This window comes from Ictidomys tridecemlineatus, chromosome 4 (assembly GCF_052094955.1).
Source record: "Ictidomys tridecemlineatus isolate mIctTri1 chromosome 4, mIctTri1.hap1, whole genome shotgun sequence".
NCBI classification, from domain to species: Eukaryota; Metazoa; Chordata; class Mammalia; order Rodentia; family Sciuridae; genus Ictidomys; species Ictidomys tridecemlineatus.
Genome location: NC_135480.1, coordinates 75118353 through 75132440, shown reverse-complemented (window position 1 = coordinate 75132440; position 14088 = coordinate 75118353). Strand labels below are relative to the sequence as shown.

General features: G+C 36.3%; 1 protein-coding gene across 3 annotated transcripts in view; it reads left to right on the top strand.

The window, feature by feature from the left end:
• Grm5 (glutamate metabotropic receptor 5) overlaps positions 1 to 14088 on the top strand; it is a 443701-nt gene that overhangs the window by 423399 nt on the left and 6214 nt on the right. For 2 of the 3 annotated variants that reach the window (XM_005339208.4, XM_040285077.2), the window contains exon 9: positions 934 to 1029. The exons of the other annotated variant lie outside the window; for it this stretch is intronic. In XM_005339208.4, coding sequence (XP_005339265.2) covers positions 934 to 1029 — 96 coding nt within the window. The remainder of the gene's footprint in view (positions 1 to 933; positions 1030 to 14088) is intronic. 3 annotated transcript variants of the gene reach the window in all.

Here is a 14088-nt window from a genome sequence, read left to right as displayed (position 1 = left end):
CTGCAAAAGCATTTTGTCTCAAAAACTCATGGAAGTATAAGGATTCATCTTGAGGCACCTTGTAGTAGACAGATGTTGAGAATCTCATTACTAATTTACATGAAATACCTAATATGCTCCAGGAGAGGTGAAGTGTCAATTCTGATACCAAGGCCTTTTGAGCCGTATTCCAAGACATACTCAATTCAACACTGACTCTCAAACTTCAGTTTAATGATTATGGGAGACTCTCTTACAGAAGGAACATAACTTCTTTCTTTTGGTTTGCCAGTGTCTAATAAATATTCAGAAATAGTATCACTCTGTGAAGTTGGACTAGTGACAAGATTTAATTTAAAAAAAAAAAACATGACAATAGAATCAGCACATTATAATGGCTAAAGTGTGGGTTCTAAACTTTTACTCTCTTTTTTTCAAAACCCACCCCAACTATTTAACTGTCTTGATCAGTTTAGTTAATTTTTATAATTTTAGGTTTCTTCATTAGTAACATGGAAATGAAAATAATAGAGACTCTGCCATAGAGCTATTCATCAGATTAAATTTAAGTAAAATTCTAGTACAGTGGCTGATACATGTATGCAATACATAAATTCTGATTTATTGATTGGTACTCATCTTTTTTCAGATGCTAGGAACTGCATTCCTTTCACCATTGACTATTAGATGTGATGAATTCACTTATTAATATGCAAAGCTAAAGGGTGGATTACATACGGTTTAACCAAGAAGTAACAAAATCATCTCCAATGTTTTCCTTCTCCCTTCATAGTAATGTAATAAGGATCACAGTTCAGCCATTGCACTGAGAAGCAGGATTCCCTGTTTTGGCATGGGGTGCCCCTCTTTGTGGTCATGGCTCTTCCTCAGCCTAGTAGTTAAGCACAAAATCACGTCTTTCTGTTTGCTCCTGTCCTTGTTCATGCTCACCAGGTACAAAGACAGGAGACTGGCCCAGCACAAGTCGGAAATAGAGTGTTTCACCCCCAAAGGGAGTATGGGAAATGGTGGGAGAGCAACAATGAGCAGGTAAGCAAAATTGTGAGTGGCCTGAGGTGGTGTGAAATAAATGTATGCAAGCTAGAGGAACAAGTGGCTCCCTGGACTGTGTCTTGCTGAACATCCCAAAACGTGTGTCCAAACTGGGCCGCCATTGGGTTTCTGTGTTGTTTGATTGGCAAAACCCAGGCCATCCTAATGTAAAGGAATGGGAGCCTCTTGTCCCAGGTGCTGCTGTTTCTCAGGGTTGTGCGCTTTGCATGTCTGAAGCCTTAGCTAACAGTCAGTTCTCTCTTAGGTTTTAACTTATTGGTCAAATGGTTCTGGAGTTTGCAAAGTGGAAGCAATTGGAGGAAATTTACATTCCAGGACTATACCACTTAAGAAAACAAATGCAAAAGTTTAGAACTGGTTTTGAAGGAAGGACTGCAATTAAAGAACCATGCTAGCCCCTGATCCTAAACAAACCTGGAAATTAATCTATGTTGAATATAACAACATCTCAGAGCCAAGGGCAAATACCATGCCAAACCAGTGGACTGTATGGGCAAGAGAGTTTTCTTGAAATGAAATCAGGAAAGCTAATCCTCCTTTAACCACTGTAGCTTTGCTGCTCCTTGACTTCTTTGTGTTGGTGGTAAACACTCCCTGTCGCTGCGCTGTGCATGTTCTTTCATACCAGGCACTTCCAACTGTGTTGTTCCCAGTGAACTGGGGTATTTGGAACTGTAAGCATCAACTGAGCTGTGTTGCATGAAGTGAACGTGCTTTTTTTGCATGGGACTGGGTTTCAAGGAAAGGGCTCTGAAGACAAAGGCCATCAAGATTGTCATTAAACAAACAGTTCCAGAATGCTAAAGGAGACTTAAATTGAGAAGTCACTCACCAGAAATCAAGTCTTCACTTCTAATTTGTTGTGGTATTTCCCAATTCAGCTGTGGTACAGAAGTATGGAGGGAAAATGTTGCAAATTAACCTGGATTAGAGAAAACAGGAAGGCCAGGAGAGAGTGTGTACATGTGCTGTTTGCATGTGCTGAGAGCATCAAGCCACATAACAAGAAAATATTTGAATCGTGTTCCAATTTTACCCCCAAACATGTGTTTGCTTCCTCAGTGGTGGGCTCCTTCCTTTTTTCAAAATAATGACTCATTTTTTCCAAGAAACTCTGCATTGCACAGCTGCTGTGGAACTATTCACAAGACAGTCTTGTGAAAATGGTTCTCAGAACAGTGCAACGTACATAATTTGAATGATCATTCATCACAGCCCTGGCTAAATTTAGCTGACTTTGTTCATGGCTTCCAGAGACAAAGTACTGAGAGAGTGTGTACCCTTGCAAGCACATATGTGTGCACATTGGGATACTATTGGCCTTCTGCAACAGTCCCTTTATACAGCTGTCTTAGGATGTCAAAATATCTGGAAGATGGGCCTCAATGGACCAGTTTGTGGGACTAACTTAGCAAAGATTCCTGTTAATTTCAGTATGACAAAATGACAGAAAAATCAGGCAGACAGCATTGATGTAAGGTGGACAAAGTGAAAGAGATTGCATCAAGTGAGAGCTCCAGGGCCCTGTGCAGAGTAACTTCTGACTTGAAGATTAAAACTAGAGTTTCTGAACCTAGCACACCTGGCTTCCAATCAAACATGGTAGGAAAAAATCATGAGTGATATAATCTAGGCATCTGTCCTCAACAAGTTTCCTAGATCATTTCAATTTAGTCAGAGCAATAAACTGATATTTCAAAACAATCCATTTATCTGGGAAACAACATGGGCTGTTTGTGGCAAGCATTAGGTCTTGATTATACCATGCAATGTTCTTAGGAGTGTTTAGTTAATGCTTAGAATGCTCACATCTGAACTTCCAGAGATTGGATTTGCTCAAGGTTGTCTTAACTGAGAATGGGGGTAAGGGTACAGAGAGAGTGGTATACAAAGTGAAAGGAAACCCAGATCAAACAGACCAAGCTTCTTTGACTCAGGTTCAGATCTACAAAGGTAGCCAATTCAATATATCTACTCCAGAAATGGTCCAATTTCTTCTCTAATAGCAAGACATCATTTAACTTTTGTTTCCTCACATTTTGGGGATATAGTAAAGGTAAAGGCAAGACTTACTACATTGATATATCCTGGTAGGAAAGAAGGGAATGGTGTGTGCTGTAATAAAAAACATTTTGTTGTAGTAATGACTTCAATCCCACGAATAAGCAAAGCTAATTGGGAACAAATGATCCTTTCTTTCTAATTTCTCAAGTCCTTAGCAATCAATAAAACCACATACACATACCCCTCACACACACACACACACACACACACACACACAGAAGAGAGAGAGAGAGAGAGAGAGAGAGAGAGAGAGAGAGAGAGAGAGAGAGAGAGAAGAAGAAGAAGAAGAAGAAGAAGAGAAGTCCTTCAGTACTCTAAATCAACTTTCCCCTTAAAGAAGAGAGAAGCCCTGGAGACATACAAATAGACCAAAATTCACAAGGCCTTTGCATTTTTACTTTTTCTAGCTTCATATTTATTCATATAATACACATGCATTTGTTCACATATATACACACAATGACATTTAAACAAGAGAAATAAGTTTAAATTAAAGATTAAAAGAATATATGTGAAGGAGACAACTTTTATGAAAAAAAAGTATATTACAGAGTTGCAGAAGTTAATCCTAATTTACTTACTCTGGAATTGAAGAGATGGAACAAGGATAACTGTATGCATATGAGATGTTTATAAATGCTTTTAGTATTATGTGACAATTCTTTCTTTCTTATACGTCCCCACACCTTTGCTAATTGCCTTTCCTGAACACCCAGGGACAAAGTGAACCTCAAGTAATCACAGAACACCTGGAGTGTTGCTCTGTATCTCATGGGCCTTAAGTTTACTATGATGAAACTGTGGAACAAACAGGACTCTGTGAATTCAGGTGTGGTGTAACTGTCCCAGAGTCAAGTTGGCTAGTACTAGTAAAACCTTCCTAGAAGTCTTATACTCTATCTTATCTCTGTCTGGTTTCATAATTATGAAGTATTTTGTATTTTTGTCTCATACTGTATAGTTGCCTGTATCTTCTTGAGATTTTTCAGGCAAAAAAAAAATTAATCTTGTTCACTTATGTTTTCTAAATTCAAAACTGCTCTGGGTCTATTCTTTCAGTCAATCAACCAGTCAATAAAAGAACAAGAACCTTTCTGTAGGTAGGCAGCAATGTTTTAAGGACCATGGTATATTCAGAGAAGGACACGATAATGATAATCTCCATCCTAAAGATACTTATTTTCTTAATAAAGAAAAAAAAGTCTAATAGAGACTGTAGGAGAAATAGTTACATTAAGATGTTCAATCTGTGATCTGGATAATATAGGCTAGATTTGGAGAGGAGAGAAAAGGAGAAGTAACATGATACACAGTTACAAGATCACATTTCAAGAATTCCAAGAAGAAAATTTCACAAACTATTCTAAGGAACACTTGACCAGGTGCAGGGTGGGTGGGAAGCAGGGAAGCCAGTAGGGATGACAATAGCAGAGCCCACACTACATGCTATCTGCCCTTAAGAGACTCTCAGTGAATGCTTACATAATAAGTCTTGAGAAATTAATTTTATTTTGTTTAACCTAATTGATCCTGTAGCTATTTATTCAAGTCATCTGTTGTCGTTCATATATATATATATATATATATATATATATATATATATATATCTTATAATAAATCCTTGAAATATTAAAGCAATTTCCCAAAGAAATCTTTCACAAGATGGCAAAATCTCAGTCTAGCTGAAGTTAGAAATCATTGACTTTACCAAGTGTCACAAACATAAACCAAGTCCCTAATTCCCGTTGCTTATTTTTCTAAAAGAATCACTAATTACTGAGAGTATATTGCATTCATGTGTTATTAAACTTGGCAATCATCTCTTCAGCCTATGAAAAGCAAATGACCCTCTGTCTCAATCTCTGTTCAAGCATCTTCTTGCCTAACACCCTTTAAATTGAGAAACAGAAGAGCTGATCAAAACCTTCTTGAGGTTGCTTCCCTCTACTGTCAAATATGTATTTGGCAAATATTTCACACACACAAACACATGTGCATACACACACAGTTTTTGTAAATAACTCAGTAGTTGTATATATATATTTGCTTTATTTGAAACAGCAAATTTATATCTTATGATTTCCTATTTTAAAAAAGAGCAAATATACTTTATTTGACACAATAGATTATAGCTTCTGATTTCCTGTGAAGAGGAAGAAGAAAATCAAAATAATTTCTGATATAACAAGTGCCAAGCCAAAAAGGGAGCAGCCTGCCAAATAATCAGCAAGTTCAAACTTGTCTGCATTAAGAGAAGAATGTGTGAATTTTGAAGGATGCTTTCTACTTTTAGTCTCACCTCAAGATATAGATAATATCTTGCAGCTGGGTACACTTATTCTCATTGTTGTATTCATATTAGGTGGGTAATCTAAAATATAGGCAAAAGTCAATGAATAAAACGGAGTGCTCTAAAAATTTAAATTGATCATTTCATCTACTTCCATGTGTCATGAGTCATTTTGAACTGATTCGACTCAAGTTTATTTATTTTTAAAACATTTATTCATCACTTATGCCTAAGTCAGCGTGTCTCATACTGGAAAAATTCAAGGAGAGATGAAATAGGCTTTCTATACCTAACCTTTTTTTTACTGTTGTACTTCATATTCCTTGGATTCATTTTGGAGCACTGCTCTGTCAATTATTTTGACTTGGGTAACTTGGTTTAGTTCCATAACCTAAGTTTTCACATCTATAATGCAGGTTAGTTTTATAGGGCTGTGGCTTCCATGATACTGAGGTAGTAATGAACCCCGCCAACCTCTGATTCTTGCTATCACACTGGAAAGATTTCATACATGTTGTTCAGAATAACAGGCATGAGTTGATTAGAAGGGATAGCAAAGGGAGAAAGAGGACACGCTCAAGGAAGAGAGTAGGTTTTCCTAGAAAAGAGAGGAATAGTGTGGCTCTCCTGCCATGCAGTTTTATTGACAGTCCCTGGGAAGTTTCCTGAGTTGCCCAGATCCATCTCTTGACTTTTGACCAACAACAGGATAACATCAGACTTTCAAATCCACTGCCATCACAACTCTAGATCACCTTGACTCATGCTGACTGGTTCTAATTTGTACCTGTTCTTGGGGATTTTGTAGTTAGGGGCAATTATCCTTATTTCCCTGAGTTCTGGGATCACTTATCTGTGTCACAAAAGTCCCCCCCCTCCCCACTTCAGGGTAACTTTTGTTCTTATCAGCATTTCAGATCTTCAGTTCTCCTACAGATAATAGGTTGTTTGCAGAGCACTGTAACATATCCTGGGGACTTAAGCCAGGCAGTGCTGCAGGTAAATTACTTTTTAAAAGTGAAAACGTGAGGGTAAGCACAGTGGGCTATGCTGTAGAATTATTCCCTTAACTTCATGTTCCCACCACTCACATTTCTCTATGACCTATCAGTTAATCCCTGTCTATACCAGACATTCAAGATGATAGAATTAACTTCATTCACTGAAACTCCCTGCCCAACTGCTCTACACCTGGCCTCACATTGAGTACAGAAGATACTCAAAGCTGCCATCTTTAGGGTGCTCCAGATATGGTGCAGAGTTGATTTTTAAATACATAATTCAATTTGAAAAGTGCTATATCAGAAAGCTGTTGTGAATGTCAAATATGATAATATAGGTGAAAACACCTTGTGAGCAACAAAGTGTTATTCAAATGGGAGCTATTATTCTTTTGGGACCCTTCTTTGCCACCAGTTCATTTCCATCTTTTATGCAAGGTTTAAATGGAGCTGAATTCCTCCACATGGTTTTCCTGGCTGCACAGGCCCACAGATATAAAACATCTGTATCTTGTTCTTTCTCACTAAATTGTAATCTGAGACTTTATAACGATGGCTGGAAAACGATCATTTCTGTTTTGGGAAAAACACAAACTAAAACTCCTTCTAGTCTTAATTGGAACACTTATACTAAAGACTAGAACTCAAAATTTAGGATAAGGGGTAGCTTAGTTTTAAGCTTTGAGTTCAGATAACTGAATTATGAATTAAAGGAAAGAGCTTAATTTAGGAAAGAAAATGCTTCAATGACTCAACAAAATGCCCAAGCTTAACACTTGCTCCTGTGTCACATTCTTCTTTGTTAAAATGAGTTCTCTTTATAAGCACTCTTAGAGGAGGTAGCCCAGTACTAGTGCCATTAGGCACTTTAATAACCCACCCAGGATGGACATGTAACATTTCCAAAAGGCTATTAAACCAAAAATGAGTTACCACAGGGGTGAGTGATCCTCCTTGCACAATCATTTTATTGGGGATTAAAGGTCTGGTAAGAGATATTTTCTGGGGCAATTTTAAAAGTGTGCAGCCACTGCTACTAAGAGAAAGATGAAAATCCATCTTGTAGGGCTGAGGGAAGGGCTTCATGGGATTTGGCATACAGAATTAATGACTTTGTCATATTTTCAATGCATAATAAATTAAATGAATTTTGTTATTCTGTATTATTTTAACATCCCCAGTATATAGACCTCATTAAGCCCCACTTTATTTGAACATCTTTCCTTGAAACTTCTTTCTCCAGTGGCAAGTTTCTCTGGATTCCTCTAATATCAACAATTAAAACCCAATGGTCAAAAACAAATGTCTTTTCTTTCACAGTAGTTTTCCTATTGGTTCATTCTTTCCATCCTCATTTTTGGCACACTCATTAGCATCTTAACATTGTATCCCTATATTATCAGAACAACCTCTTTAATCTTCCTTAGATTGCACTATTTTGCCTAAGACAATTTTCCCTATTCCTCAATCTCCAAAGAACTAATTAACTTTAAAAAATATATAAATTTGGTCTTAACATTTTCCTGAAGGAGGATCAGGACTAGAGTTAGATGAGAAATAGCATCCATGAATGAAGCTGGTTGAATGTTTACAAAGATGATGGCATTGTGCCTGCACCCTAATTGACTGCTGAGCTAATGATCAAAAATATAAACATTAAATAACAGAATTTCAATGGCTGAGGAATAACAAAAAGAAGACATGGTTATTTCTTCATTTATTTATCAAGAATGTAGGTTTTATTCATTTTTAATAATCAGCCTACTTTTGTGGTCTAATATATTCAACCATGTTTGCATTCCAGACACTGAGGAGAAACACAGGGTTATTATTAAGGGATTATCCAAATAGAGAAAGAGAGAAGTAGATCTTTATAGATTGGAGGTAGTGTAATAGAAAGAATTTTTATAGAAGACAACATACTCTAACTTGTACCTTCCAATACTTTAGCATCTACTATATCCCCATAGTCAAACTGGGCCCATGGTTATCTTCTTGAACCTAGTCGATTTTCTCTCTTGAACATTTCTTGTGGATTTTTGTCACTGTCACTGCTATCCTTCATGGAGGGCAATATCTTTTACTCTCTTTGTACATCACCATCATCTATCAATTATTCAAAGCCTGGATGCATGCTGTCCCCTGTTGGAAGGTACCTTTCTCTGACCACTCCTGCTAGAAATGGTTTTCCCCTCTTATGAAATTTTGACTCGCTCCTGATCTGTCCCCTGTTAGAGCCCAATGAACTGATTCCTTGTTTGCATGCTTCACTGCCATCCTTCAATTTCCCTGTTTTTAGCATTCTTCCACCTGTCCATCTGCTTCCTCCTTTCAATGTCATAAGGAAAGGAGAAACAACCTCTCCGTCAAAATACTGTGAACACCTGATAATGTTAGCCTTCTGCACCTGTCTTCTCTCTTTAACTCCATCTTACCCTCCTTGAGAGCTGTCTCATACATCAGTAATTTTCATTCACAGTGTTAAAAAGCATTGATGAATAAAAATTGTTTGCAAAGTTATCACATATTATTTGTTGTTAACATTAGTTTAAATGACAAAATTTTCAAAATAGTACAGATATAAAGTTATCCAAAAAAACATATTATTGGAATTCTAAAATGAGTCAGAGACAAAATGAGAGAATTAGAACCATCCAGGGGAAAAGTGTTTTTTATTGCATTACAGCATGAAAGAGAAAAAAAGGCTGAGAACTGTCAAATAATATTAATTTATATGGTTGTAGGCTTCAAGTGCCTCCATCACTGAGACATCCAATCATTATCTCTGACAAACACTGTTACCTAATGAACTTGTGCTATTTGATTTAATGGCCACAAAACGATGTAGAGTGCTTTCTTAAGCATATGAGTAAGCGTATGATTAAGAAGTCCAGAAACATCGGGCAAGAGAACTATAAATAAAATGACTGGCTTACCTAGTTTGAACACATATCATCTCCAGATATCTTCTGAGGTTTTTCTTCTGTGGATTAAGGAGGTCTAACTTCAAAAAGAAAGTATGGACAGTGTAAATTGTAATTATAAATCAGGAGATGGCATTAGTCTCACTTTGCCATTTGTTAACTCTGTAACTGTTTCGGGCAAATCGCCCAATCTCACTGTGCTTTGGTTTTCTCATCCTTGAAAAGGTTGATAAAGATGTTGTTCCTACCTATCTTTTACAATCAGAGCATTCCCAAACATACTTTATAAAGCACTGTGTAAACACAAGGTGGATTGCTTGGATTCCTCTTTCTGTATTAGGTAATTAGTCCTTGGTTTCATTTCCTTTCACCTAAGTGTTTTTCTCTATGCAAACATTTCTAATGCATACATCGCCATGGCCATTTAACTTGTTTCTGTCAACAGATAGCTCTTTATATAGTGTAACTGAGGAAATTTATATAGATAACTCTGCTACTTTCTTACATGTTATAGTGTGTTTCTCAGTATAATTTTCAAAATCAAGATGTCAGGTTTTATTTTATTTATTTTTATGTGGTGCTGAAGTTCAAACCCATTGCCTCACCCGTGCCAGGCAAGCACTCTACCATTGAGCCACAACAACTCCAGCCCTTAGATGTCAGGTTTTGGGCAAAGGTTAGAAAGAAATTTGTTCACCTACTTTAAAATGTCTGAAAATAAACGCTATCAAATTCTTTAGTGTTCTTTATAAATTGTATCACCATACTTTGTAATTCAAGTCAAATTATAAAGTAAAATATATGGATACAAAACTCTAAGAAAACTAACCAAAAAAATGGAATCACCACTGAAAAAATTTCAGTTTATAATACTCTTAAATTATGAAGTTCTTTCATTCACTTAATATTTTCTGATGTCATTCTGCAGGCAGCAGTTGCTATGTTCTAACAACATTTTAAGTTTTTTATTTATCAAATATTTTAATCTTAGATAGCTCATAATCATACACCTCCCTCCTGGCTACCCCTCAAATCAAAATACCCAAACAAGAGAGGCTCAGTAATGAAGACCATTTTTAATAAAAAATACTTGTTAACTTTTGGAGGGCATGTTTGATTACTCAGAGTTTTTCTGATGCCCTGCAACTATTTAAGTTATGAAGGAACTTCATAACTTAGACCATGCAACAAAAAATAAAAAAGTGTTGTTTAGCTTTATCTTTTTATAAAATTCAGTAACATAGAAGAATTTTAATTGCTTATATACTGTTCATACAACCCTAAACATGTTCTGAGGAATAAACACTACACAATTTATTCAATAATAATTTGAATAAAAAAATTATAAATTCCACCAAGTTTTTTGATGGTCAACTTCTCTCTCTATTAATGTTTGCCTCTAATGATGTCATGTTGTGGCAAAATGCTCTAATTTCTTCATATTTGGTCAATAAGTAGAGAAACCATTAAGCTGACACTTAGAGCCTGCTGGAAATTAATAAATTATTTAAGTGCCTATACTGAAGGAAAGAAGAAGTGGAAACTTCTCAAGGTAGAAGTTGTCGTTTTTGCAAACCTGAAATGTAAACAAAAAAAAACCAAGAAAACAAAAAAGTTGATAAACACTCAACATTATTGATACACTGCTTATTTTTTATTCAAAAGTAAAGAGCAAATTATCACAAAAGAGAAGACATCACATTGCACAGTATTATTATGTCTGAGAAAGGGTTAATGGTACCTGGAAAATAGTGGAAGCATTTTGGGGTTTCTTCCTATATGTAGCAACCATTTTGTCTTGTCCTTCTCTCTTCCACTCTTCTTTCCTCCACTGATTTTCTAACAACCAATATATGCAGTGGAGAAAGGTAAAATCTATGGAGAGGTAAAGAAAAGTTTCCTTTCTTTTGTTTTCCTGAAGCCACTAAAATAAGCATGTAATCCTGCTGCTGAAAAAACAAAACAAAAAAATCCTCAGCCTAAATAATAAACTCAATATCTCATCTCCACTGAGTGGAAGATTTCACAATAATGAATAATTTCTTGAGCTTGCAGAACTGCTATACTTTATTGAGAACCCTCTTATGTATTTATCTATTAGAGCCTCCAAAAAATCATTTGAGTTGGGCAATGGATATTCATTTCTTTCATTTTTAGCCATAAGGAATCTCAAAAGTGTTAAATGATTTTCCCAGCATTAATCAGGGTCAGTTCTTAGATCCACCATTTAGGTTGTATTTCCCTTCCACTATCCATATTGCTTCATTAAGCTTCATCACTGAGAAATTTCACTCACGTGCGCACACGCGCACCTGCGTGTACACACACACACACACACGCACACAGCGATGAATGAAAAAAGTATTTATGATTTTCATTGTAGATATCAAGACCATATTTAATTGAGGAAATATCTTTTATCTGGATACACTGAGTACTACTGATTTAAAGAAAGTGATATACAAAGTAAATACATCCATAAAACAAAATTAATATTAAATCATTTTTGAAACTTCATTTCTAAGAGAAAAAATATGAAATTTTAAAAAGTAAATGCATTTATCCATTCAATTATTGGCCCCAATATAGTTTTGAGTGTGTGCAGTGTTCTAGGCAACACACACATTGGGTTTTATGGACATAACCAACCTTTGCCTTTGTGATGCCCATCTGGCAGATGCAACACACATATGACCCAGAGTTATCAAATGCCTAAACGGCTATAGAAATGGAAGTCAGCCTAATCAGGGTCTCAGTTAAGGAGAGCTTTCTTCAAGAAAATTAAAGTGAAATGTGAAAGTAAATAAATATTCTGTGTCTAAGCAAAAAAGAAAGTAGAAGAGAAAAGGGAGCACAATGAAAAAGCATTTCAAGAAGAGAATAACATGGAATTTAGTGGGAACAGATGGGACCAATCAGAAACGTAAAAAAAAGAGGATGAAAGACCAGGGATTCAAATATTTGTTAAAATTGGTTAAGTAAGGAGAAACAACTGGAAAGATTTTATAGCTTTACCATGTGTTTTATTTTTCCCTTAATTCTTTCTCTTTTACTGGGGCTCAAAATGGCATTGAGTATATTGCTTTTATTTACTGACATGTTGTATTCACATTGAACACAAAAACTGAACATTCTTAGACACATTCTCCTTACTATATACCTGAGTTGTTTCACTGAATCTTTAAAATAACTTTTGCCAATTGAATCATTGTCTGCTTCTTGCTGAAGCTTAGAGATTATTCTTTTCAAACACCCAGGATAGCAGATCTAGAATTAGAATCCAGTATCTCTTGTCCATTACACTTTCCACAGCACCACACATGGCCCTGTTAGCTGAAAAATCCTACTCAACTATAAAAGTCTTAGTAAGATTTTGTTGTCATTGAATAAGATAAGAACTGACTTCATAAAACCTACATTTCACTAATAAAGAGCTAACTAACATCATGAGTAGGTTTTTCTTTTTCTTATGAATTCTTGTTTGCTTTGGGGAAAAAAATCTATAATGTTCTACAGAATGAAATGAAGTGCTCTGATTTGGACTCCATTTCTCTGATGTCTTCTATGTCTATTCAGATGCTCTTGTGCTCTTTCTCCCTCAAGGCCATGGGCACTGTGTGCAGAGGCACAACCAGAAAATTAGATGTAACTATTTTGTTCAAAACTTGTGAGGATGGTTCTCTTTTCACTTATTCACCAAAAAGGTTTTCTGTATACTGTTATAGTTTGAGGCATGACTATGTGTGAGTCCAAAGACTGTCACTGTTAACATCCAAAGTTATGTTCCATCATAGTAATCTAAAAGCATTCAAGAGAGAATGAAAGAGAAAGACTTTTAAAAGTAAATGTTACAAAACTGCTCTGCTGAAAGCAAAAGTATCTCTAGGGTAAAGCTTGCTTGAATAAATCCAGTTATGCTTCTGGTTTCTAGCCTATGCTTTGTATTAAAAGAGGCCTCAGTGACCTGAAAGACTAATTGCTCTTCCCAAAATGGCTGTTTCTTACCTGCAGGTAGCAGAGAAAGGGAGTAGTTGGCAACCATCCTCTCAATCAAATCCCATGAATAATTTGGCCCTTTTCTTCTGTGCCATGATGCAGAAGTTAGTGGTCACCTGGGAAAAAGAAAAGTAATGCACTGAAAACTTAAAAGGTAGCAGGTCAGATTAATACAAAATGGAAAAAACAAATCCTGAGACAGTGTTAGAAAGGAAAGTCAAGCATTTGGCAGTACCCTTTCGGCTACTATAGATGCATAGCAACCTCCAAACCTGGAAATGATTTCATTCATCCTTTCCAGAAAAGTGGGTGCGGGTGGTGAGAAACATCTCATATTCCAGAATTCTGAAGGACATTAGGTTGTAATATATAGAGCAGATTAAATGAAATGAGATTTCACAGGAAGTAGTAGACAAAGGAATACCACAAAGTAAAAAGGGACAGATGAAGAAGCAAGCTGTATAGGAAAGTCAAGAATAATGTTGTTAAAAGGGCTATGGAGACAGTATCAAAAGGAGCAAGTGCCTCAGGCAGAGTGGATCTGGCAGGTGCAATCAGGCAACCTCAAAGCAAGTGGGCTCCAAACAGGGTTTAGACCCCTGCTTGGCAATGGAGAGATGAGAGCCTAGAACAAAGGATAGCTTTCTGTCAGAGTTCCTCAGGGAAACACCAGCATCAGTCACCTTGGGGAAGGGGCACAGAACAAGAGTTCTGATAAAAAGCATAGATGCTTAAAACCCAATTCAGACAATCAGAATCT